The 26,001-nt window shown below is 52.5% G+C and overlaps 1 protein-coding gene across 2 annotated transcripts in view; it reads left to right on the forward strand.

Moving 5' to 3' along the window:
* The window catches only part of TNFRSF1B (TNF receptor superfamily member 1B), a 36,673-nt gene extending 17,669 nt beyond the window's left edge, over positions 1–19,004 (forward strand). The window contains exons 2-11 of one of the 2 annotated variants that reach the window (XM_082615830.1): positions 1,136–1,235; positions 2,967–3,095; positions 3,570–3,719; positions 4,135–4,228; positions 4,632–4,861; positions 5,399–5,476; positions 6,424–6,458; positions 12,054–12,243; positions 16,348–16,659; positions 16,770–19,004. In XM_082615830.1, coding sequence (XP_082471956.1) covers positions 1,136–1,235; positions 2,967–3,095; positions 3,570–3,719; positions 4,135–4,228; positions 4,632–4,861; positions 5,399–5,476; positions 6,424–6,458; positions 12,054–12,243; positions 16,348–16,628 — 1,287 coding nt within the window. In that variant the 3' untranslated portion in view covers positions 16,629–16,659; positions 16,770–19,004. Of the gene's footprint in view, positions 1–1,135; positions 1,236–2,966; positions 3,096–3,569; positions 3,720–4,134; positions 4,229–4,631; positions 4,862–5,398; positions 5,477–6,423; positions 6,459–12,053; positions 12,244–16,347 lie in introns of both variants that reach the window. The other variant, XM_082615829.1, reaches the window with a different exon arrangement.
* The last annotated feature ends 6,997 nt before the right edge of the window (positions 19,005–26,001 follow it).

The following is a 26,001-nucleotide window of genomic DNA, read 5'->3' on the forward strand; positions in this document are numbered from 1 at the left end:
TTCCAGGCCCACTTGTCCTGGATTCAGGGACCAGCCAAGGGACCACCTGCCCCTGGCTCCTGCAGTCATGCCTTCCTGGTGGTGCTGTGGAGGGGGAGGGGAAGGCCAAGTGACAGCCTGCCTCCCTACAGTTCATGCCCTCTGACCCCACGGTTGGGGGGCGATGCTCTGGAGCGTGAACAATGTCACAGCATTGGTCCCACCTGAGGGCTGGGAGCCATTATGGGGCAACACCCAAGACAGCTGGAGATGGGTGTCCTGCTGGTATAGGGGATCTGTGTGGGGTGCAACTACATCCACTAAGTAGGGCACCTGGAGCACATTGACCAGCTCCTGGCACTCCATAAGTGCTCCAGAAATGTAACGATCATCATCAACAAATATTCTTCTCCTGAGCCCAAACTCTGCTGTGGGCCCCATGTTAGAAGCTGCGGGTCTAGAGGTGATGAGGTCGTCATTTCTGCCCTTTGCATTGCAGACGTGTGTATGTGTGTGTGTCTGTGTGTGTTATGTGCACAGGTATACGCACGTGTGCATGCAAATGTACCTGCGAGGGTGGGAGGACAAGAATGTGACCCATTTCAGCACAGTGAGATGATCGTCAGGAGGGCATATTCAGTGTTTAGAGAGAGCCCAGAGCGGGAAGAACCTGAATCAGCCTGGGGGAGTCTGGGAAGCCTTCCCAGAGGAGGCAGCACTCAGCTGGAAGGACAAAGGGGTGATTACCAGGTGCAAGAGGGAAGGCGAGGCAACCTAGGCACGGCTGATTTGTGCTGAACTCCGCCGTTCGCTGTGACCGAGGCCACCGCCTTCTGGGAGGCTTCAAGGCCTCACCTCTGCCCCATGTGGTATGAGGAGCTGGCCCCCCACTCCGGCCAGCTGGTTCCACGTCTCCGCCTGCAGACGTGAGTGTGCTACACTGAGGGGGGAGGAGGGGGAGGTGAAAGAAGGCAGGGACTATCCCTTCTTCTACCTCTACCCACCCCCCACCAAAGGGAGAAGTCCCCATGTCAGTAGAGCCCCAGCAGGGAGAAGGCCAAACACTTGCAGGATGCAAGATGGGGCTCTGGGCGTACAGCGTAGCAGGATCCACGGGTGGCCATGCTAATGGCTGTCCTTCCCTTCCCCATTCCAGGCTGTGTTTATCCCCTATGTCCCGGAGCCCGGAAGCTCGTGCCGGCTGCAAGAATACTACGACACAAAGGTCCAGATGTGCTGCAGCAAGTGTCCACCAGGTGAGGGCAGCCACTGGGACCCTTGCCCTCAGCCTGGCTGGGTCCCTGTGGGCCGGTGCCTTGAAGGGAGCGGGTGTGTTATGGGGGTTAGGGGGTCAGGGTCATGGCCCTGGACTCTTACCGACCTCCCACTGGTTCCATGAATCAACCCCCTGCTCCCTCTTGCTTCTGGGCCTTTGCACATGCTGTTCTCTCTGCTTGGTGCACTTCCCAACTCCTTTCCCCTGGTCTACTCCTGCTTATCGCTTAGGTCTCTGATGTCTCCCTCCTCCAGGAAGCCTGCCAGCACTGCCTGGCCAGATCTGACTCCTCCTTTGCGCTCCCACTGGCCCTTGGCATCCCCCATGGCAGCAGCTCTTTTGACATTGTGTGATCCTGGCCTGGATCTCTTTTATTGCCCGCACTGTGTGCTCCTCAGAACAGGGACTGTGGCTTGTTCTCTGCTGAATCCCCAGCACTCGGCACAATACCTGGCACATAGCAGGTGCTCAGTGCATATTTGACTGAATCAGTGACTGCTACCCATTTCACAGATGGTGGACCTGAGGCCTCATCCCAGTTGGGAGAGGCAGGTGGCCCAACACCTGGTGCTGTCCATCCATTCATTTGTTTATAATTTATTCCTATGATGTTTATAAAGCATTTGCTGAGTGTCAGGCACTGTTCTGAGTGCTGGGAATACAACAGAGAGCAGGGCAGACAAAATCCTCGCCCTCGTGGGTTTTGCATTCTAACAGAGGCCTAGACAAATAAACCAGTAGAAGAAATAGACCTATGGTCTGTGAAGGAAACAAGGCAGGGGAAGGCAGACAGAGACAGAGTAGGACATGCTGTTCTATATGGGGTGGTCATGGAAGGCCTTTCTGAGGAACTGACACGTGGGCAGAGACATGCAGGAGGTGAGGGAGTGAGTTATGCAATCATACGGTGGGGGAGCAGCATGTGCAAAGGCCCTGAGGTGTTAGCTTCTTTGGTGAACGTGGAGAACAGCATGTGTCCTAGAGTGAGTAAGCAGGGACCATGGTAAGGAGTTTAGATTTTCTTCTGCAGGATCCAGAAGGACATTGAAGAGCTTTGAGCCTGAGATGTGGGCAGGCACATATGTACCTGTCACCTCCAATGGCCATTTTAAGAGACCCCAGGGGAAGTGACTCTTCTTTCTTCCGTTAACCGGTAGGGTCTCTGTAAGAAGTTACTAGATTAGCACAGCAGTGAAGGTGGCAGGATAAGAATGGGGACAGGCACTCCAAAGAGAAACTTCTTAAAGGTTTGCCTGGGTGTTCTCCCATCCCCTGGCATGCCTTCTCTGGAGGCCTTCAGGAATCCCATGGCCTCATCCTTGACAGGATACCAGGGATGACTACTACTGCCTTTTTTACCTTTCCCAGCTGGAGAATTTCAGCCAACTATAAAGAAGAAAGGAACCGGCCAACCAGTTCTAACTAAAGTCTAATTGACTAATAATAGGCAATTCCAATGGCGCAATTCCAGGCACCTGAAAAGAGCAGAGAGGAAGATATTTTATGAGCGCTGCGGGGTTCAAAGATGGCGTGACAGCTGGTACACGTTAGATGGGAAAGGATGCAGAGTCGAAACTCCATCCAAGAGCCTTCCCAGCCAGGCCTCACGACTCTGGGGCTCTGGAGGACAATGGATGAGCCCAGGGTCCCGGCAGAACCCCCCCCCCAGCCCTCCCCTCCTCTGCTGAGACTCCTCGCCTTGCTTTCTCAGGCTACCGCGTACAGTCCTTATGCAACAAGACCTCAGACACCGTGTGTCACTCCTGCGAGAGCAGCACGTACACCCAGCTCTGGAACTTGGTCCCCGCGTGCTTCAGCTGTAACTCCCGCTGCAGTCCTGGTGAGTCAGCCGGCCCAGAGTGAGGGGTAGTCCTGGGCATCCTCCCCTGGCCACCATGCACTCGGGCCCCTTTGCCTGGGAGCTGGCTGGGATTATCCCAGACCTCTGTTTTCATGCCCCAGGGCACAGGTACAGCTCTTTACTTTTTATCAGCGGCACTGTCATCCCCTGTCTCACCGAGTCCTCTTTAATAGCCCCTTGGGGCAGGCAGGCCAAGGGCAGCAGTGGGAAAATGGTGCCCATTTTTAGAGTTGAGGACATGATGCTTGGGAAAGCGGGCATGCTCGCTCATGCAGCGATGGAGACTCTGTGTCCAGCAGTCTCTTGGCCCCGTCCTGAGGGTGGCTCAGCAGTCTGCTGGAGATCAGAGCTGTCTGGGGGTGGTGGGGCTGGGTGGGAAGACAGAGTGGGCGTGGCGGTGGGTGAGGCTGGTGGAGGCAGGAGTGACCCTCGGCTGTCTTCTCGCTTCTCTAGACCAGTTGGAAACTCAAGCCTGCACAACAAAACAGAACCGCATCTGCACCTGCAAGCCGGGCTGGTACTGCACCCTGGGAAGGCAGGAGGGGTGCCGGCTGTGCGTGCCACTGCGCAAATGCGGCCCTGGCTTCGGCGTGGCCAAACCGGGTATGGGGCCAGGGCCAGAGGTCCTTGGGGACCCCCTTGGGCCTCTCCTTCCTTGGAGCGTCGTCCGTGGCGGCCAGGTGCCTGGTACCCATCTGTCCAACCATCCCGATTCATTCTTTCCTCCAGCACTCCTGATCAGGCACCTCCTGTGTGCTAGGCCCTGGGGATCCAGAGATGGATCAAATTAAGCCCCAAGCTACTGGAAAATCAGGTGGTGCCCCAGGAAGACACAGTCACTAGAATTAGTTAAGGACAAACCGCCCAGGTGTGTGTGTGTTCATGTTGAAGGGGAGAGGTGCAGCCCGAATCCCTCAGGCCCCTCGTTCTTCCCCGAGGGCTCCAGTTCCCCTAGGGCCAAGGCGCACCTGTTCCGTGGAAAAGCTGATTTGGTGACAGTTTCTGATTTTTCTTGAAGGAACTGCAACATCAAATGTGGCGTGCGCTCCCTGTGCCCCAGGGACGTTCTCCGACACAACATCATCCATGGATACTTGCAGGCCCCACCGGATGTGAGTGGCTGAATCCTCTGCTTCTGAAGGAACAAGGAGGGGCTGTCCCTGGGCGGTCATGAGGCCTAGAGCACAGAACAGCGTGCCATGGTGGCCAGAATCCCCCCAGTTACTCCCTTGGGTTGAGGCATTGCCGAGCCCTGTTCAATGCCAGGACTGGTTTATCTGACAGTGGGTGGGTCCCTGAACAGACAGCATGGTGAACAAGAGTTTTGCCCTGGAAGTCAAGACTGGGTGGGGACATAGGGGACATAGGTCTTGAAAGAGGGCGTGGCACACAAACCCGCCCCCTTAACGCAGTTGCTGGACCCCTTGCACACTGACCTAGGTCCCACGAGTGAGCCCAGCTACCCTGAGCCATTCAGTCCCCTGTTGTCCCTGACCAAGCCTCCTCCTCCCCCAGCTGTAGCTCGGTGGCCATCCGTGGCACCTCAGAGATGGATGCAGTCTGCACATCTGTGCTCCCCACCCTGAAAGCGGCCCCAGGCCCAGCCCTCACAAGATCCCAACCCATGGAGCCGACTCCAGGGTCCAGCACAGCTCCAAGCACCTCCGGCCGGCTCCCGATGGTCCCAGGTCCTCCAAGTTACCCCGTTGAAGGGCGCAACACAGCGAACATCTCTCTTCCCATCGGTAAGTTACGAGGGGGCCCATTCACCCTTCCTCCCTCCCTCCCTCCTGTCTCAGAGTCTTACCAAGAGCTTGTTATGGGCTAGACCCTGTACGCCCTCCTGGGACGTAGGTAGCGTTGAGACTTGCCTTCTTCCGAGACTTACTAATGCCACTAAGAATTACTGGGTGGGGAGAGGTAGGGTCAGCGTTCTATGTGAAAGTGGAGATAGTCTTCTGGTTGCTGTTTCCGACGAACCCGTTAGGCTTTGACAGTGGGCTGGACCAGGTCACCTCATGGGCTTCCCTTCTGGGGTTAGGACTACAGCAGGCCAGAGGGCTCAAACTCGTGGCCCTTGGGCTGAGTGTGGCCTACAGACACGTTGCGTTAGGTGCACGGATTTTGGTTTGTTTTGTAATCAAATCTGAGAGCCTCTGCACTGGGCTTGCCCCTCGCCTGCGATCACCCCAGTCATCTTTGGTTGTCAGCTGACCTGCCTGGTCCCTGGTACACTTGAGTTTGCTTTTTGCAGCTGTGTTGAACTTCTCTTTTCCTTCTAGGGCTGATCGTGGGTGTGACGGCGTTGGGTCTGCTAATAATAGTCCTGGTGAACTGTGTCATCGTGACCCAGAAAAAAAGTAAGATCCCATCCTTCCTTCATCCGTCTATTTTTTTTTTAATGAATTAAGGAGGCAACTTTAGTGAAGAAGGACATGAGCTCAGCTTTATTTATTTATTTATTTATTTATTTATTTATTTTTGGCTGTGTTGGGTCTTCATTTCTGTGCGAGGGCTTTCTCTAGTTGTGGCAAGCAGGGACCACTCTTCATCGCGGTGCGCGGGCCTCTCACTGTCGCGGCCTCTCTTGTTGTGGAGCACAGGCTCCAGATGCACAGGCTCAGTAGTTGTGGCTCACGGGCCCAGTTGCTCCGCGGCATGTGGGATCTTCCCAGACCAGGGCTCAAACCCGTGTCCCCTGCATTGGCAGGCGGATTTTCAACCATTGCGCCACCAGGGAAGACCCCCTTCATCCGTCTATTTACACATCCGTTCAGGAAGCTTTTCTGGGGCACCCCTCTGAGTCCAGCACTGGACACAGCCTTATGGGTCAGACAGAGCTGCGTATGGCAGTCCCTGTTCTTAGGAGTTTAGAGCCTGGGGCGGAAGGCACTTCCACTAACTTATCTACTAAAAGGCAAGATGCCCTCAGGGCTATCCAAGAGGGTAGAAGTCCAGGATTCTGGTCTGGGAATCCTGGGGGTTCAGGCCTTCTGGAGCAGGTGGCATCTGAGCTGGGCAAGATTTTGATGGAGACATGAGTGCAGGAAAGAAAGGGCATGCAAAGCAGGGGGCATGGTATGAGCAAAGGGGGGCAGGCTGAAGAATGGTTTGGGGGGGTGTTGAGGGCTGTCTGGAGAGTTGGGTATGGGGGCTTCTGTGTACCTTGTCTGATAGGTAATTGCTCCCCCCGGGGCTGGGCCTACTCCAACTGCTTCTGCTTGGGCCCTGTGGTCCCCCCTAGTTAGAACAGATGTGACCTGAGGAAGTCACTCTCTCTGACTTGTCCCCTCTCTCCTCTTTGCAGAGAAGCCCTTCTGCCTGCACGGAGACGCCAAGGTGGTGAGTGCCCCTCTGCCTTCCCCCTCCTCCTTCCCTTGTCGTCTTCCTGCTGGGCTGGGTTGTCATCCCACGGGAAGCAGTGAATTCTCTAGGTTGGTCTGTCCAGTGTCAGGCAGTGTGCAGAGCCCTGGGAGGCTGAGAAAAGGCCAGCCGGGGTCTGTCGCTGGGACGAGTAAAGGTGACTTGAGTGTGAAAGGCCACATCAGGGAACAGAGGGGTCAGTGGTGTCAGCGGCAAGCATGTGGTCATGGACCCATGGTGTGACCTTGGACTGACATGAAATTGCTCATGGCTGTTTCCTCACCGTTACATGGGGACAGTGTCTCAGCCAGCTTGCAGGACTGTGCCTTTCACCCAGCTGGCAACAATTCTCAACATCTCCATCGTGTTTACAAAGCACTTCCTCATGGAGCAGTGGTTTTCAAACTGCGTGTCAGGGTACCCAAGTGTTCCACAGAGGGTCCTGCCTCGGGGGTCATCTCTGGGGTTGAGGTTAAGACTAGGGGTCTGGGCCTGGGTCCTCCCCCAACTTCACCCTCTGATCATTTTTATCAAGTAGAGTCTGTGCAGGATTTTTGCTAGAAACAGAACACCAGCATAGTATTTCATCAGTTCTCCATCAGGAAGGCATTTGGCTGCAAGTAACCAAAACCATTAGGGTGACTTAAAACAGCTTTCTCTTCTGTCACACCACAAAGTTGAGGGGTTGATGGCTGCTGGAGCGGTTTGGTTGCCTCCTCCTGTGAAGCCAGCAGGACCCCAGGCTCTGCCATCTTTGGTGTGTTGGCTTTTGTTCTCTTGCTTGTGGCCTGTGTCATAAGACGATGATCACCACTGCATATGTGACCTCCAGATTTGAGGCAGGAAAAAGAGGGGAAATGGCCAGGACAGCCATGGTGCCTTTTGCAGGAAATCAGACACTTTCCTAGAAGCCCTGGGTAGACTTCTCCTTTTGTCTCATTGGCCAGATGGTATCATGTGACCACCCCTAGCTGCAAGGGAGGCTGCAAAATGGGGTGCTTTGCTTTCCTAGCCTTTATGGTAGAGGAGAACCAGGGAGAGGGCTTGGAAATGGGTGTGGGGTGAGCCAGTACATGGTGTCTGCTGCCGCTCTGCACCAGGTAGGCAGGGCAGGTTTTTTTTTTTGCGGTACGCGGACCTCTCACTGTTGTGGCCTCTCCCGTTGTGGAGCACAGGCTCCGGACGCGCAGGCCCAGTGGCCACGGCTCACGGGCCTAGCCACTCCGCGGCATGTGGGATCTTCCCGGACCGGGGCACGAACCCGCGTCCCCCGTATCAGCAGGCGGACTCTCAACCACTGCGCCACCAGGGAAGCCCCAGGGCAGGTTTTTACATCCAGTTTTACAGATGAGGAAACAAGAGTCCAAGGAGTTCCCTCCATGTGCCCCGTCCTCCTGGGGCAGGGTTTCTCAACCCTGCCTGCTAATTCTTTGTCATGTGGGGCTGTCCTGTGCATTGTAGTCTACTCAGCAATATCACTGGCCTCTCCCCACTAGATACCAGTAGCACTGCCTCCCAGGAGTGAGAAACAAAATGTCTCCAGACATTGCCAAAGGGCCCCCGGAGGACAGGATCACCCCCCGGTTGGGAACCACTGTGCTAAGGTAAAGCTCAGTCCTGGTGGCCCAGTGCCTGAGGCTTACACAGGGTTTTGGACTTGGTAGGGACCAGACTGATTTCATCTCCTGATTGTCCTGACAAGAAAAGAAGTACAGAGAGGGAAAATGACTTGCCCAGGGTCACACAGCTATATGTCTCTGGACTCCTGGCCCAGTGCTCTTTGACCTGCCCTACGGTATTTCAGCAGACAGAAACACTGGTTTGGGAGTTCAAACTATTTCCCGTTTCCCCGGTGTGTGAATGCCACTCCTTCCTTTTTCTGGCTTCAGTTCAGTGCCACTGACAGTTGCTGCCTGGTGGTCCATAGAGCAAGTGCACTCTCTAAGCTCCACCCCAGCACCCAGCTGCCACTTTCTCTTTGCTGACCAAGTGTTTCCCAATACTGGGTGCAATAAAGCTGTCTCAGGTGTGGCCTGGAGCCCCCGCTTCCCCTTTTCCTTCACTGAGTTTTGTGTTCACTGAATGTGAGTGACTCCACTCTTGTTTGTTGAGTGCTGTTGCACGTAGAGCCCAGGGATGTGCTGGTAACCGGCCCTCCAGGTGGGAAAAAAAAACCCCAAAACCCTGATTCGTGGACTTCGCTCATTTCTGTGTTATAAACGCTCCCACCATGGCCAGTTTCAAGCTACTTACTGAATGTGGAGCTGGGAAGAAACACGCACAGGTCTGAGCTGGTTCCAGCGCCCCACTGGCTGAGCCCCGGGCCAGGCCCTGCACCCTCACACGCCCCCTGTGAGGTACACAGTGTCATCATCCCTATTTCACAGATGAAGAAACTGAGACTCAGGGAGGTTCAGGTACCTGTGTAAGGTTAGGCCACTTGGCGAGTGGCAGAGCCCAGGTTTGAAACTCAGTCTGAATCTGCAGGGCTTGTCTTTACCCACCGTCCTGTTCGCCCAGGGCAGATGTTCAGAATTGTTCCAGGCACCACCCCCCATCCCCAGCAGGGACTGCCGTCAGAGGTTGGTCCCCTTCCCAGGTGCCCTTCCGTCCCTGGGCTCCCAGCCCTGCCCTCACCCCCATGCTCAGCCTGCGCCCCACTCCGTTCCTCAGCTGGCTGGCAGTGGTCCCGCTAACGGTGGCCTAGTATAATGCTCCTGGCCCAGGCCACTGGGGTTGAAAGCATGGTGACTCAGCACTTCCCTGTCCCTCCTTGTAACGCCAAGGCATGGCAGGACGGTGGCTTCCCTTTGTTCAGAAAAGGCCAGCGTAACCACACGTGTGAGCTCACCCACAATCACCGCCACAGACACACTCACACAGGCTCTCGTTTCATAAAGAGGGAGAATATTCATGCGGTGCTGAACGTGGGCCAGGCTCAGTACTGAGCGTTGTTCGGTCTCACAGCCGTGCTGTGACCCAGGCAGTATGATTATTGCCCCAGTTTTACAGCCCAGGAATCTTGGCTCAGAGAGGTTAAGTACCTCTCCCAAGGTCACACAGCGAATGGGTGGCCTGAGACACAGACTTAGGAGTGCCTCTCTTCACCACCTCCAGCACACAAGCTAATTGCACCACTCACAGACATGCACACGTGCTCCCTCACACAGAGACACACATGTGTGCACACTTCAGACACCCTAACACCTATACCTACAGGTGTATGAATCTCAGGAACACACGCTCACATATGCAGACAGACACAGGCTCAGGCAGCGGCTTTGCCAGGGTCTCTGCTTCTGCCCATGGTGGGGCCAGGCTGGGGGGTGAGGAGGGCCGGCTGGGATCCTGTTTGTTCAGTGAACCCCCTCAGGGCTTCCCCTTCCTGGGGTCCCAGCCCAAGGAACAGGACTCAATACACCTGCCCCACTCAGAGCCTGCCTGAACTTTGCGACTTGTGGCTTTTGGGGGAGGGAGGCAAGCTGTGACCTTTGGGGGTTTCTGTTCTGCCCGGCCCTAGCCACCAGCAGAAAAGTGGGACGCAGACTGAAAAGCCCCTTCTCTGGGGGGTGTGAAGAATGACATTTGGATGTTCCCCCTCCCCCTCCCTCTCCCCTGCCCGTCCAGGCTCCAAGCAGGGCTGGGGGTGGGGTCAAATACCAAGGTCAGACCATCTGAGCGAAGGTTCAGCATGAACTTGAAATGCCCTCCATTCCTCCAAAGCCGGGGGCGGTGAACCAAGGAGGCGGGACTGAGTGGGAAGCACACGGCTCTGGTACACTGAGCCAGAGTGTACACTGAGCCACGGACCCGCTGTGTGATACTGAGCAGGGGAATCACCCTCTCTGGGCCTCCGTGGCCTCACAGGGACTGCTTGCAAAGGATCCTTCTGGCCTGGAGTGAGAGTCTGTGAGCTGACCTCGGGATATGCAGGGCTCAGGCAGGGCTGGGGGCTGCGGGGATTGGCTCCTGTGTCCTCCACCTCTGACCTCACCTCCCTGACCCTGCTAGACTGCATCCCTCCAGCACTTACTCGCCTCAGTTCTCATTCTACCCTGGACCCTCTCATCCTGGGCAGGCCAGGGCAGTGGGTGAGAATGTGGCCCCTCTCTCTTGTTTCTGGGATCCAGTGATCGCCCAGAACCCCAAGGCAAGGGCTTGTGCACCTGTTCAGTTGGTGCAGACAGGCAACCGCCTTGGAGTGAAATTTCCAGGGGTTCCCAGCACGGGTGTCTGGAAATGGGGCACCTTGTCTTGAGCCTCTGGGGCTGAAACCCCACACACCCAGGAAAGGTGTGTAGGTTTTAGCCCAGATGCACCACGTCCTAACTCTGTGACCTTGGGCAAGTAACTCAACCTCTCTGGATCTCGGTTTCCGCATCTGCAAAGCGAGGATAACACTTGGCTGTTGGAAGGATCAGTATAGATAGTGTCTGGACAGGCTTCAGCACAGTGCTTGGCATTGGATGGATTCAAGCGTCAGCTAATATTTTATTATTATGTTTCTGGGATTTGTGTTTTATGAGAAAAAGATGCAGAGTCACAGAGCAGCTTGGGGAATGGAATCTGGAAAGTGTTGCTGAGATGGCAGGGCTAAGGGTCCTAAAGGAGAGGACTGTCTACACTGGATTGACTGCTTGAACACAAGGGTGAGCAGACGTTTTCTGTAAAGGTCCAGACCGTCAATATTGTAGGCTTTTTGGATCATCTGGTTTCTGTCATATCTCCTCAGTCCTGCCATTGCAGTGGGAAAGCAGCCACAGACACAACATAAACAAATGGGCGTGGCTGTGTGCCAATAAAACTGTATTTCTGGACACTGACATTTGAACTTCATATAACTTCGTGTCACAAGATATTAGTCTTTAATTATTTTTTTCAACCATTTAAAAAGGTGAAAATTATCCTTAGCTCACAGCCTGTACGGAAACAGTGGCAGGCTGGACTTGGTCCGTGGCAGTAGTTAGCTGAGCCCCGATTTAACAACCCTTGACCAGCGCTTACAATAGAACAGGCACTGTTCTGAGCACTTTACAAAAACTCAGCCATTCAATCTTCACAATAACCCTAGGAGGTAGGTTGTTATTCTTTCCTTTATAGATGGAAAAACAGAGGCACAGAGAGGTTAAGTAACTTGTCCAAGGTTGCAGAGCTAGTGAGTGATGGAGTCATGATTTGCACGCACGTGGTCTGGTTCCAGAGTCCATGCCCTTGGCTGCTAGGCTGAGCCGCATCACCCCATGCTGATGGGGTGACCTCAGGAAAGTCACTCTCCTTCTCTGGGCCTCTGCTTCCTTATGCAAAATGAGGGTGAAAATCCTGCCTCACCTCTAAGACTGTTTGGTGAACAGGGCCACATGGCCCCTGCCCTCTTAGGGCTCACACTCCAGCAGGGCAGCGATGCTAATCACAGAAGCCACAGAGAATCACACGTCCTAAAAGTGCTGTGTGTGGAGAGAGTGTGCAGAAGTGCTGTGTAAACTGTGAAGTGCTGATGGTGGTGAGAGGGAAGAGGGGACCAGGAGCCGGCTGATGGGCTGACCGCCCTCCCTCCTCCCTCGTCTCCCCATCCAGCCGCATCTGCCAGCTGACAAGGCCCGAAGCGCCCCAGGCCCCGAGCAGCAGCATCTGCTGACCACGGCGCCAAGCTCCAGCAGCAGTTCCCTGGAGAGCTCGGCCAGCGCCGCGGACAGGAGGGCGCCCACCAGGCCCCAGCTGCAGGCGCCGGGCGTGGAGAAGGCCCCGGCCAGCTGCGGCAGCTCAGGTAAGAGGCAGGAGCCCCCCCTCCCCAGTGTGTTTCTTCCTCATTTCTGTCTGAGCTGTCTCTTCCTGGGCCTCCCCTGCAGGATGAGGCCTGAGCTCCCAGCAGGACACTGGAAGCCCTGCACCACCAGCCTGGGCCCCCCTCCAGCCTCCTTCCCCCTGCCCCCTCAGGTGAAACTGAGCCACAAGCTTCTTTCTGTTCTCGGAACCCCCACGTCCCTCCCACCTTTGCCCTGCGGGTTCTCGCACCAGGAACACCCTTCCTTCTAGACCATCTCAGCTTATCCTCTGCGTCCCCAGTATCCAGGCAGGGAGTTTTCCTATATATTATAGTACATATAATATATAATACGTAAAATAGCATATAACAATGATATATTATGTAAATATTATATATCAATATGTGAATAATACATTGATATTATATTGATGCTATATGTGATATATGTAGCATGTATATATATAATATATTATATATTAATATTGTATATATATAAAAGTTATATTAATATGTTAACTTATACATTAATGTTATATATAATATATATAGCATATAACATATGTTAATATTGTAATATGTCATAATTATATATTTATTGTATATTATGTATGTTATATATTGTTATATATTGTATTAGACAATATATTATTTTATTATTAATATATTATTAGAGTATATATTATAATTATATTGTAATTATATATTATATTATTTTTACAATATTAATACCTATTATATTTCCTCATCCTATCAGATGAGGAAACTGAGTCTCAGAGAGGTTAAACTGCTTATTCAAGGGCGCAGCTGGTAAACAGAAGAGCCAGGAATCACCCCTGGGCTCTCAGGGTCCAGAGTCAGCCTGGGAAGCTGAAAGAGTAGATGATGGCCCTGGGACTCCACTCACTGTGCCTGTAGTCCGGTCCCTTTAGACCTGAGGCATCAGGACTGCAGAATCCATGTGGCGTCTGGAGAAGCCCGTGCCCTGTGTACACAGTCTGCATTTAGCCCCAGACCTGGTCTGTGACCAGTGTCACCCCTGGTGGGCACATGCAGTACCCACATTGGAGGAGGCCCCTGCGGGGGTCCCCCAGAAAGCCTGAGGCTTCCTCGGGCGTGTTTTGTAGTGAGAGGCCAAGCCCGCTGGCCTGCATCTCCCCCTCTCACCTGGCAGCGCTGGCTGGCGGGTCGAGGCATGACCGTGGCCCTGGTTCATTCCCAGATGCCCTCCTGGCTGCTCTGGTGCCGTGAGACCCTGAACAGGCTCCTGAACCCTGCCAGGCCTCAGCTTCCTGTCCTAGAGATGAGCATGGCAGCTCCTTGGCAGGGCTGCGACAGCATTCACTACCTGCCTCCTGACTCAGGCAGTGGGCTGCGGCGTCCCGCTTGTAGTTTCTCATCATCACCCACCCTCATCAGTGCGATGTCTTGTCAGTGCCCTCACCTCAGCCTGAGAGCTCCCCAAGGAAGGGACTGGGTCAGTGCCTGGAACATAGCAGGTGGCCCTAAACGTTTGTTGAATGAATAACTGAGATCAGAATATAAAGCTCTTGGTCTTCTTCTACCTCTTAGATTCATCTTTCCACTTTCTTTGCGACACCTCTTCCACACGCATCCTGGTGTGGCTTCCTCCTTGGGGAGCCCTGACCGTGTCTGCCCACCCCTCCTGCCCGCTGCCTCTTTTCTGTTCCTTCCGCGCCTCTCTGGCCTCTGCTCTCCCCTCCTCTCTGTCCCACCCGAGCACCTCTCCCTGCTGTGCGAATGGGTAAACCTCAGGTCTGTGACCCCTCCTGGTCCCCCGTCTGCCCCCGCAATGTCTCGTTCACAGTGTGCACGGCCTTGGTGACTCTGGGTGACATTTGGGTGCTGTGGAGGCACAGGGTGGAAAGTTCCTTCCGGCCCCATGATTTCAGCACCCCACCTCCACCCTGCCTGTTTGGGGCTGTTCTGAGCAGAGCAGCTCGCCAGCTCCAACCTCCTCCCGGGCTTCCCTGGAGTCTGGAAACAAACTAGACTGGAAAACAAACAGCCAATCCTCCCAACAACCCCTGGACACTCAGGTCGTCATAGTAACAGCGGCAGCAACCATCCTTTTTGAGGGGCTATTCTGTGTCCAGCCCTTACGTTGATCTCCTCAGCTTATCCACCATTTAGTCCCTCACTAGTTAGGAAACTCAGATGCCCACAGGGCTGGGAGGGGAGGCGGGGCTGAACCTGTGCCCTGAAGCCCTTGCTGCCAGTCGCATTCAGGTCTGTGGGTCCTGCATAGCCCGCTCTCCCCCATCTGGCTCCCAAGGGAAGCACTAAATCCAGATTCTGAAAGTGTAAACTCCTGAATTTTAAATGTTGGCAGCCAATTCACTTAAAAACACTACCACCACCAAGAACAGAACACACCTGTGGGCTGGATTTTATTCATTCACACGTGTCCCTGTTATAGGCACTAGGGCCACAGCAGGGAACAGTCAGAAAGGCCCCACCCTTCTGGACTCAGGGCCTGGTGGGGGAGAACCCAATGAGGACTCCAGAAATGGATTGCACAGTGGGCGGAGCTAGGGGCTCTGGAGATTATAGCAGAGGGAGGGACACAGGGAGTGATGGACGGGCAGGAGTGAACCTCCTTCAGAGAGGGAAGCCACGGAGGCTTCTTGGAGGAGGTGGCCTCCAGGCTGAGGCCCAAGTAAAGGAAGGAGCGAGCTATGGGAATAGGGAAGAATGTTCCAGGCTGAGGGAGCAGCACGTTGCAAAGGCCCCGAGGCTTGGAAGGCTCAAGGAGCTGCAGGGAGGTGAGTATGGCTGGAGGGAACCCAGCCAGGATCTCAAAGCAGCAGGAGATGGGGTGGGGCGAAGGCAGGCACCAGGTCGTGCAGGGCCTCATAGACCATGGTGAGAACTGTGTTTGGAGCAGCCAAGAAAATGATCTGGCTCTGGCTGCTGGTGGAGAACAGACTGCAGAGGGGCCAGGTAGAAGCCAGGAGACAGGTGGAGACTGTACTAGTCCAGGGAGTGGATGGAGGTACAGGCGGTATGCAGGAGGTGGTGAACTTGAAGGTGGACCAGGTAGGAATTGCTGGTGCCTTGGATGTGGGGTGTGAGAGAAAGATGGGTCCAAGGCTTTGGGACTGAGCATCTGGGTGGATGGCAGGCGTGTGAACTGAGATGGGGAGAAGCAGGTTGGACGGGATATGGGGGTGGAATCAAGCTGAGGTACAGAAGACGTGGTTGGATATATGGGCCCAGCGCGAACCCCTGCTTCACTGAGCCTGTCACCCCGTCTCTAGGAGCCATGCAGGCTCCGGAGATATGGCAGTGAACAGGGCAGAGTCATCCTTGCCTCAAGGGGATGGAAAGGGTCATTAGACCCATTTCACAGCTGAGCAAATGGAAGCTCCAAGAGTTTAAGTGATTAGGCCAAGTTTATGGAGGCAGATCAGGCTGCGGAGCTCCGGGCATCTCGGCCTCAGTGATGAGGACAAACTACGTCCCCACCACACCCCATCCCGGAATCCCAGATTTATGAAATCTTAGAGGCAGCTCTATGTGGAAGGAAAAGATTTGCTGTGAATGAAGACAAGTTCAGGGTCAATGTTTAATTTCCGTAAAGGAGCAATTTCCAAGCCCTTTGGTGTCGGTTCCTTGGCATAGAGATGACGGGCCAGTGACAGGGGTCTCGCCTTTTCATAGCTGGTGTGGGCAGGGCTGCTGACGCCTTGCTGCAGTTTCGGGAAAGTAATTCATCTTTACTGCTTCACCAAGACTCTGTAATGTATCCTTCCTGTCCTGGCTCACTTCTCCGGTTCTTTGTGGGGAGTGTGTTTTGTTCTTGGAGCACCTTCACTTGCTTTATATAGTTGGCTCCTCCCATCTGTGGGGTGACTTGGGCGGGGTATTCTTATTTGACAGGTGAAGAAACTGAGGCACACAAAGGTTTACGGGGACTTGCCCAAGATTACATAGCAAAGCTGAGCTAGAACAGGGGCCTCTTGGCTCCTGGCCCAGCGCTCTTTCCCCGCCTGTCTTAATCTGCCTCTCGGGCAGGAGGCAGGCTGTGAAGACACCCCCCACTCCAAGGCCCCAGCTGACCACTTTCTCCTGTCTTGTGTTTAGCAGAGGCATCGTCTGGTGGCCATGGGACCCAGGTCAATGTCACCTGCATCGTCAACGTTTGCAGCAGCTCTGACCACAGCTCTCAATGCCCCTCCCAGGCCAGCTCCACGAGGGACACAGACACCAGCCCCTCTGGCTCCCCGAAAGATGAGCAGGTCCCCTTCTCCAAGGAGGAATGCCCCTTCCAGTCCCAGCCGGGGGCTCCAGAGACTCTGCTGCAGAGCCCAGAGGAGAAGCCCCTGCCCCTCGGGGTACCTGATGCCGGGATGAAGCCCAGCTAACCAGTCTGGCGTGGGCAGTGTCACAGCCAAGGTGGGACCAACCCCTGGTCCTTCTAGGCCCCTCCCCCGCAGGACTCTGACTCTTTCTGGGCCAAATTCCTTTAGCGGCTTCCACGGCCTCAGCCTTCCTCTCACCTGCAGGCAGAAGAACAAGGCAGGGAGAGTCATGGTGTGTCCTGTCACGGTGTGCGTCTCTCTTGGAAGGCCGGTGGACATGGATGTGCTGGGCAGCCTGGAACAAATCCCCTGCCTCTCGGAGAGCTGCCCCCTCCAGCCGGTCCTGCATGCTTGGTTCCTGGAGCCCTTGTCATTTTTGGTTTTTATTTTTCTTTTAATCCCTGGGCTCTACCCGGCTCTGGCTTCCTGCTGGGGAGGAGGGATGCTGCGTGCATCATCCTTGGAGAAGGGGCGGTGGGGAAAGAGCAGGGCTTTAGCCTGAATGTGAGACTGCAGGATGGTCCCAGTGGGGGTAGTAGGGGTGGGTGTCATCAGTCAGATGGTTCTGTGCAAGGAGCAGGTGGCAACCCCTGTAGGGGACAGGAGTCCCCCAGGTTAGCTCAGGACTTTCGGAAGCACCACCTCCAAATCCATTACTGCTAGCTCCATCTCGTACCATGGGGTGAAAACCAGATGCCCAGAGCGCCCAGGCAGGCAGCCTGAATGAGGGCTGTGACCTGGTTAAGATGGCAAACCTCTAACCGGAAATCTTCCAGTTTTAACATGTGGCAATTTAAAAAAAAAAAAAAACCCATTAGCTACCATGCAGATAAACAAGCCAACAGTGTAACAAAGCCAAACTCAGAGTTTGTATCCTCTGCCTTTGACCTTCACTCCCATTTACCCCCAGTTTGAGCTTCCCCTCCCTCACTGTCTGGTGTGGGGCTCCAAGGCCACACCTTTTCCTATCAGGGAATTTCAGGAACAGGAGATGACTGAGCCCCTGCAGCCATCTCCTCCTACCTCAGCCTGGACCTTCCTCCTTTGCCTCCCAAGGGGGTGCTCCTGTTTCTCCCGACCCCCTCCCACTGTTCTTGGAGTCCCAGGTCCCCATGGAGCCTCGGAGCCACTTTGGTACTGTGCCCACTGAGATCCTGAGTGGTCGTGAGACGCTGAGAGCCAGTCCTGTGTCTGCATGTCTGTGTTGTGTGTTGTGGTTCTGTGTAGCCCATGTTGTCAGATCAAACGGCCCGCCAGAAGCAGCCGAAGCTGACACTTTTGCCGAGGGATTCTTCCTCATTAAGGAGTCAGCCCACTCCCCCCAAGCACATGCCCAGGCCCTGTAGACAGTGGACAAGTGTGGCCTTAACCGGATTCTGGAAGGAAGGGGGTGGGGGCCTCCTTGAGAAGACTGTTGGGTCCCTGACATTTGGATCCCTTGTTGAAAAATTCCACTGGACTTGAACTTGGCAGCTGAACTTCTGGAGGATAGGAGAAGCCCAGCCACTACCATGGAGAGAAGAAAGGCTTCCCACTCTGGAATCAAGACGTCCCTCTCCCTGGACTAGCCAGGGTCTCCAACCACATTGGACCCTTTATGGCCGTGGAGCATTTCTGCCCCCTGGTGGACTGTCCTGGGAGGACCTCAGGCCTCATTGTCATCACCCCAGCAGAACAGGGATGAATTGGAAGGAGACTCTTTCCGGGTGTGGCCTCATTTTGTTACCAGAATTGCCACCAGACCCTTGGTCAAAACCCACCAACACCTTCCTTGAACAGGAACTAACATACACCTTTAAGTCGCAGGGTCTGGACACAAAGAAGCTATAGGAAGAGGGAAACAAAAACTGGATAGGACCCGCTGAAACCAAGATGGCGATGAATCTGACCTCTAGTAGACCCTGAGTCTCATTCTACACTGATTTTACTACATTAGCTACTAAATGACACACCTACAATGGCTGTGACCGGAAGTCACTGACCAAAAAAGGACAGAAAAGGGATGGCATCCCATTTCTAGGAAAACCCTGCCTCTTTCCCAGAAAAGTAATGCACTTGCCTCCCCATCATTCATCTCACTCTAACCCGCATTGTCCTTACTCCTTAAAAGCAAATCCCTCTCACCATTAAGGCGAGAAGTGCATTTATGAACTAAGTTCCTGCTTCTCCATTCCCTGGCCGTTGAATAAATCTCACACTGCTCTAATCTCAGCTTCGGTTTTGTTTTTGGCTGTGCGAACCCAAATGGAAAAAGAACCTTCTCTGCCAAGGCAGGGGGCCTCAGCCAGGCTAGGGCCCAAGTGGGGGGTCCATTCGACCTAATTTGGTAACAATTTTCCAGCTTGTGGGCTTGTGTTGATCCCAAGACAAGGAAAGTTTGCACTGTATGTATCCCAGACAGCATTCCTGCTTATAAATAAACGTTTCATTTGTTTTACACATTGACTGCTGGCTCTGTCTTCGGGTCTGAGCTGGGGTATGTCCATGGTCCTAGTGCCTGACACCAGTGTGAGGGGGAGAATGGGTCATGGCCACTGGAGTCTGACAAGTCCAGGCTGTGGCGGGACCCCAGAAGCACCCGCATTACAGCTGAGAGCCTGGCTGTGCCCTCGGGCCTGTGAACAGTGGGAAGGCAGCTCTTTGTCCAGAGCCACCCAGCTGGCCTCCAAATATGTCCTCATCACATGCCCCGTCCATCACCTTGGTCTCCTGGGCCCTCTCTTAGGGTTGCGGTGACCTCTGCAGGTCTGCTTGTTCACGTGCCGCCCCTCCTCACTCAGAGGAGCAAGACTCTGGCCTCCAGGAGACCCCAATCTCGGAGACACCTATGAAGCCTATCACTGCATGCTCAGACTGTAAGCAGGTAAGTTAGGGGGTCCTTGGAGAAAGAGAACCAGGGATGGCTTTTTTTTTAAATTAATTAATGAATTAATTAATTTTTGGCTGCGTTGGGTCTTTGTTGCTGCATGTGGGCTTTCTCTAGTTGTGGCGAGCGGGGGCTACTCATTGTGGCGTGCGGGCTTCTCATTGTGGTGGCTTCACTTTGTTGAGGAGCACGGGCTCTAGGCACGTGGGCTTCAGTAGTTGTGGCACACGGGCTCAGTAGTTGTGGCATGCAGGCTCTAGAGCACAGACTCAGTAGTTGTGGCACACGGGCTTATTTGCTCTGCGGCGTGTGGGATCTTCCCGGACCAGGGCTCAAACCCATGTCCCCTGCATTGTCAGGTGGATTCTTAACCTCTGTGCCACCAGGGAAGTCCGGGATGGCTTTCTTGACAGAAGAGAAGCCATTTTTGGCTAAAGCTGTTTTGTGACCTAAACCTGGCCACAATGCTTGCCCTTGAACAGGTCTCAGTAGTCAGTGATCTTGAGCAAAGGAATGAAGAAACAAACAATAGTCGGGCAAGAGAAGTGACAAGAGCAAAGATAATGTATCAGTTTTAAAGACTCCCAGTTCTGTTTCAATGGTGAAGATTAGCCTGATGCAATCAACCACCAGATCAACTAGGGCCTGAAGGATGAGGATGTTGACCTTTTCTGACCCTCGTGACTTCAATCAACTAAAGCTTGGACTCTGCCTGCTGCCCAAGCCCCATCATGTATAGGCATGTACACTTAGCTTAAAACTTCCCCAATTTTGCTGTTTGGGAAGACATTGCTTTGGCAGAGAACCCCGGTGTGCTCCTGACTTGCTGCAAGTAATCACAAATCCTTCCTTCTCTTGATCTTCGGCTTGTTCAACACCCACCAAGAGGCAAACCCAGTTTTTAGGTAACAAGATGAGCACAGGGGCTCTGGGAGCAGAGGAAGACCCCAACCACAGCCAGGGGATCAGGGGAAGGGTTCTGGAGGTGACCTCTAACCTGTTCCTAAGGCATGAACAGGAGTTTTCCAGAATAAAGGATTGGGAGGAGGTTGCAGGCAAAGGGGTTTCCTCATGTCAAGGCCTGAACGGGAGAGAGACCCTGGCCCTTGAATTCACTCAGACTCCTTCCCTGTTTTCTGTCACTCCCTCACCGGACCCACCTTTATTCTTGGTGATTTCCTGGACCTCCCCTTGATGCCCAAAACTCAGCCTCTGTGCACCGGTGCCAAATCGAGTCTTGGAGACAGAGTTTTGAGTGAAGTAGAAAAGAATAGCTTCATTGCTTTGCCAGGCAAAGGGGGACATAGTGGGCCTGTGCCCTCAAAAACTGTGTGTCCCTACCTGGCTTGGGGAGGGGGATTTGGTGAGGAGTTTTATAGCAATGGTTTAAGGGTGGGGCTGCCAAACCATGACCTTCTCTGGAATGAAGAATGCTTCATCAAGTAGTTAACATCTTCCATTTGTTGGAGGTTTTAGTTCTGTCGAAGAGCTCCAAGCTATTGCTATGTGTGTCCCTTTAGGTGGAACCAGGACCCTGCACCAAGGCTGCACTGTTGTTTCTTGGCTGCTCCTCCCTTGTCTCTGAATCCCCTCCCTTCCCTGATTAGCAACTGTTCGAATCTGCCCTTTGGGACTCAGGGAAGGTCATGAAGGCTGGAGTCTATTCCCTACAATCAAGAAATGGGGGACACAGAAAGGCTTCCTTGCCCAGGAGCCCCACAGTGTCCTGCTTGGGTTCACTATTGCTGCTGTAACAAATGAGACAAACTTAGTGGCTTAAAACAACATAAGTTCATTCTCTGTAGTTCTGGAATCAGAAGTCGAAAATCAAGGGGTCACCAGGGAGGCTAGGCTCTAAAGGAGAGTCTGTTTCTGGAGCCTCTAGGGGAGAATTCGTTTCCTTGCCTTCAGCTTCTAGAGGCACCTTCATTCCTTGGGTTGTGGCTCCTTCCCCCATTTTCAAAGCCAGCAGTGTAATACCTTCCGTAGTCAAATCTCCCTCAGCCTCCCACATGTGACTACGTCAGGCCCACCCAGGGAATCGAGGAGAATCTCCCCATCTCAAGATCCTGCCAGGTTACATTCACAGATTTCGGGGATTCGGACGTCAGCGTCTTTCTGGGAGCCATTATCCAGCCTCCCAACCTCCACCATCCATACACTCTTTTAGAGAGAATATCTCACACTCCGTCTTCTCTCCTCAAACCTCTGACCTTTCCCCACCATTACCGTCAGCTGGTTACCTGGCTGCCCATTTCACTGAGGGGATAAAATAAACACAAGAGAACACCTCAGGCTCTCCCACCACATCTAGCCTCCAACCGTATCTGTGCCCAGGGCCTCAACTTTCTCCCCTGTGACTATGAATAAACACCCAGGCTGCTGGCTAAGGGCATCCTCCTCTCTGCTCGGGATCTCAGCATATCTCCCAACTCTAGGACATTGTTCCAGCACCTCTCCTCTCTCCTTCCTTTAGCATCAATTTCCTGGTCTCCCGGATCTTTCCTGCCTGCATGCAAACATACGGATGATTCTCCCATGTAAAAAACAACTTACTCCCTCATACCCATTAGAATGGCAAATATAAAAAGAAAGAAAGGGGGCTTCCCTGGTGGCGCAGTGGTTGAGAGTCCGCCTGCCGATGCAGGGGACACGGGTTCGTGCCCCGGTCCGGGAAGATCCCACATGCCACGGAGCGGCTGGGCCTGTGAGCCATGGCCACTGAGCCTGTGCGTCCAGAGTCTGTGCTCCACAACGGGAGAGACCACAACAGTGAGAGGCCCGCGTACCACAAAAAAAAAAAAAAAGAAAGAAAGAAAGAGAGAGAGAGGGGAGAAAGGAAGGAAGGAAGGAAGGAAGGAAAGAAAAAGAAAGGAAGGAAGAAAAGAAAGAAAGGAAAAGAAAGACAGGAAGAGGAAAGAAAGAGAAAGAAAAAAGGAAGGAAGGAAGCATTGGTGAAGATGTAGAGAAACTGGAACGCTTTTGCATTGCTAGTGGGAAAGTAAACTGGTGCAGATGCTATGGAATACAGTATGGTGGTTTCTCAGAAAAATTAAATAGGGAATTGCCATATGATCCAGTGATTCTAATTCTGATTAAACCCAAAAGAATTGAAAGCAGAGATGCGAACAGATACTCATATGCCAGTGTTCATTGCAGCATTATTCACAATAGCTAAAAGGTGGCAGCAAACCAAGAGTCCATGGATGAGTGAATGGATAAACAAGAGATGGTATATTTATACAGTAGAATATTATTCAGCCTTAAAAAGGAAAGACATTCTGACACATTCTGCAACATGGATGGACCTCGCAGACATGCTAAGTGAAAGAAGCCAGTCACAAAAAGACAAATACCATATGATTTCACTTATATGAGGCCCCTAGAGCAGCCAAATTCATAGAGACAGAAAATAGAATGGGGGTTGCCAGAGGCTGGGGGGAGAGGGATATTTGGAGTTAATGTTTACTGGGTACAGAATTTTCAATTTTGTAAGATGAAAAGAGTTAGGGACATGGATGATGGTGATGGTTGCCCAACATGGTGAATATGCAGGCATACCCTGGGGAGAGCGCAGGTTTGGTTCCAGACCACCACAATAAAGCGAGTCACATAAATTTTTTGGTTTCCCAGTGTATATAAAATTTACGTTTACACCATACTGTAGTTTATTAAGTGTGCAATAGCATTATGTCTAAAAAAATGTACATACCTTAATTAAAAAATACTTTATTGGACTTCCCTGGTGGCGCAGTGGTTAAGAATCCACCTGCCAGTGCAGGGGACACGGGTTCGAGCCCTGGTCCAGGAAGATCCCACATGCTATGGAGTAACTAAGCCCGTGCGCCACAACTACTGAGGCTGCGCTCTAGAGCCCGCGAGCCACAACTACTGAGCCCGAGTGCCACAACTACTGAAGCCTGTGCACCTAGAGCCCGTACTCCACAACAAGAAAAGCCTCCTCAATGAGAAGCCCGCACACCGCAACGAAGAGCAGCCCCCGCTCGCCGCAAGTAGAGAAAAGCCCGAGCGCAGCAACAAAGACCTAAGGCAGCCAAAAAAAAAAAAAAACTTTATTGCTAAAAAATGCCAACCATCATCAGAGCCTTCAGTGAGTCGTAATCTTTTTGCTGGTGCAGGGTCTCGCCTTGATGTTGATGCTGCTGACTGATCAGGGAGGTGGTTGATGAAGGTTCTTATTTTTAAAAATAAGACAACAATGGAGTTTGCTGCATTGATTGACTCTTCCTTTCGCAGACGATTTCTCTGTAGCATACAAAGCTGTTTGATAGCATTTTACCCACAGTAGAACTTCTTTAAAAATTGGAGTCGGGGCTTCCCTGGTGGCGCAGTCGTTGAGAGTCCACCTGCCGATGCAGGGGACACGGGTTCGTGCCCCGGTCCGGGAAGATCCCACATGCCGCGGAGCGGCTGGGCCTGCGAGCCATGGCCGCTGAGCCTGCGCGTCCGGAGCCTGTGCTCCGCAACGGGAGAGGCCACAACAGTGAGAGGCCCGCGTACAGCAAAAAAAAAAAAAAAACTGGAGTCAATCCTCTCAAACCCTACAGCTGCTTTATCAACTATGTTTATATAAGATTCTAAATTCCCTGCTGTCATTTCAACAATCTTCATATCACCTGTACCAGGAGTAGATTCCATCTCAAAAAAACCACTTTTTTTTTTTGCTCATCCATAAGAAGCAAGTCCTCATCCATTCAAGTTTTATCGTGAGTTTGCAGCAATTCAGTCCCATCTTCAGGCTCCACTTCTAATTCTACTTCTTTTGTTATTTCTACAACATCTGCCGTTATTCCTCCACGGAAGTCTTAAATCCCTCGATGTCATCCATGAGCATTGGAATCAACTTCTTCTAAACTCCTATTAAGGTTGATATTTTGACCTCATCTCATGAGTCATGAATGGTCTTAGTGGCATCTAGAATGGTGACTCCTTTCCAGAAGGGTTCTTTAGCTTACTTTGCCCAGATCCACCAGAGGACTCACTATCTATGGCAGCTATAGCCACACAAAATGTATTGCTTAAATAATAAGACTTGAAAGTTGAAATTACTCCTTGATCCATGAGCTGCAGAATGGGTATTCTGTTAGCAGGCATGAAGACATTAATCTCCATCAGAGCTCATGAGTGACCAGGTGCATTGTCAATGAGCAGTAATATTTGGAAGGGATCTTTGTTTCTGAGCAGTAGATCTCAACAGTGGGCTTAAAATATTTAGTAAACCATGTTGTAAACAGATGTGCCGTCAATGCAAGCTTTGTTGGATTTATAGAGCACAGGCAGAGTAGATTTAGCGTAATTCTTAAGGGCCCTAGGATTTTCATAATGGTAACTGAGCATTGATTTTAACCTAAAGTCACCAGCTACATTAACCCCTAACAAGAGAATCAGTCTGTGCTTTGAAGCTTTGAAGCCAGGCACTGACTTTTCCTCTCTAGCTATGAAAGCCCTAGGTGCCATCATCTTCCAATAGAAGGTTGTTTCATCTACGTTGAAAATCTGTTGTTTAGTGTAGCCACCTTCATTCATTATCTTAGCAAGATCTTCAGGATAACTTGCTGCAGCTTTTATATCAGCACTTGCTGCTTCACGTGGCACTTTTATGTTATGGAGACGGCTTCTCTCCTTCAGCCTCATGAACCATCCCCTGCTGCCTTCAGACTTTTCTTCTGTAGCTTCCTCACCTCTCTCAGCCTTCCTAGAATTGAGGAAAGTTAGAGCCTTGCTCTGGGTTAGGCTTTGGCTTAAGGCATTGTTGTGGCTGGTTTAATCTTCTATCGAGACCACCAAAACTTTCTCCATATCAGCAATAAGGCTGTTTTCGCTTTCTCATCATTCATATATTCACTGGAGTAGCACTTTTAATTTCCTTCAAGAACTTTCCTTTGCATTCACAACTTGGCTAACTGGCACAGGAGGCCTACCTGCCTATCTCAGCTTTCAACCTGCCTTCCTCCGTAAGCTTCATCATTTCTAACTTTTTTTTTTTTTTGGCTGCATCAGGTCTTAGGTGCGACATGCAAGATCTTTGTTCAGGCATGCGGGATCTTACACTGCGGCCCACGGGCTTCTCTCTAGCGGGCTTCTCTCTAGTTGCGGCGTGTGGGTTTTTTCTCTCTCTCTCATTAAGGCGTGTAGGTTCAGTAGTTCTGGCACGTGGGCTTAGTTACCCCGCTGCTTGTGGGATCTTAGTTCCCTGACCAGAGATCGAACCCACGTCCCTGCATTGGAAGGCAGATTCTTTACCACTGGACCACCAGGGAAGTCCCCCATCATTTATAACTTTTGATTTAAAGAGACATGTGATTCTTCCTTTCACTTGAACAATTAGAGGCCATCGTAGGGTTATTGACTGGCATGATTTAAATATTGTTGCGTCTCGGGGAACAGGAAGGCCGAGGAGAGGGAGAGAGATGGGGGAGTAGTTGGTCAGTGGAGCCGTCAGAACATACACAACATTGATTAACGTCACCATCTTATGTGGGCGTGGTTTTGGATGCCCCCCAAACAATTGCAATAGTAACGTCAAAAATCACTGATCAGGCTTCCCTG

The sequence above is a fragment of the Mesoplodon mirus genome, assembly GCF_964341445.2.
Source record: "Mesoplodon mirus genome assembly, chromosome: 3".
Taxonomy (NCBI): domain Eukaryota; kingdom Metazoa; phylum Chordata; class Mammalia; order Artiodactyla; family Ziphiidae; genus Mesoplodon; species Mesoplodon mirus.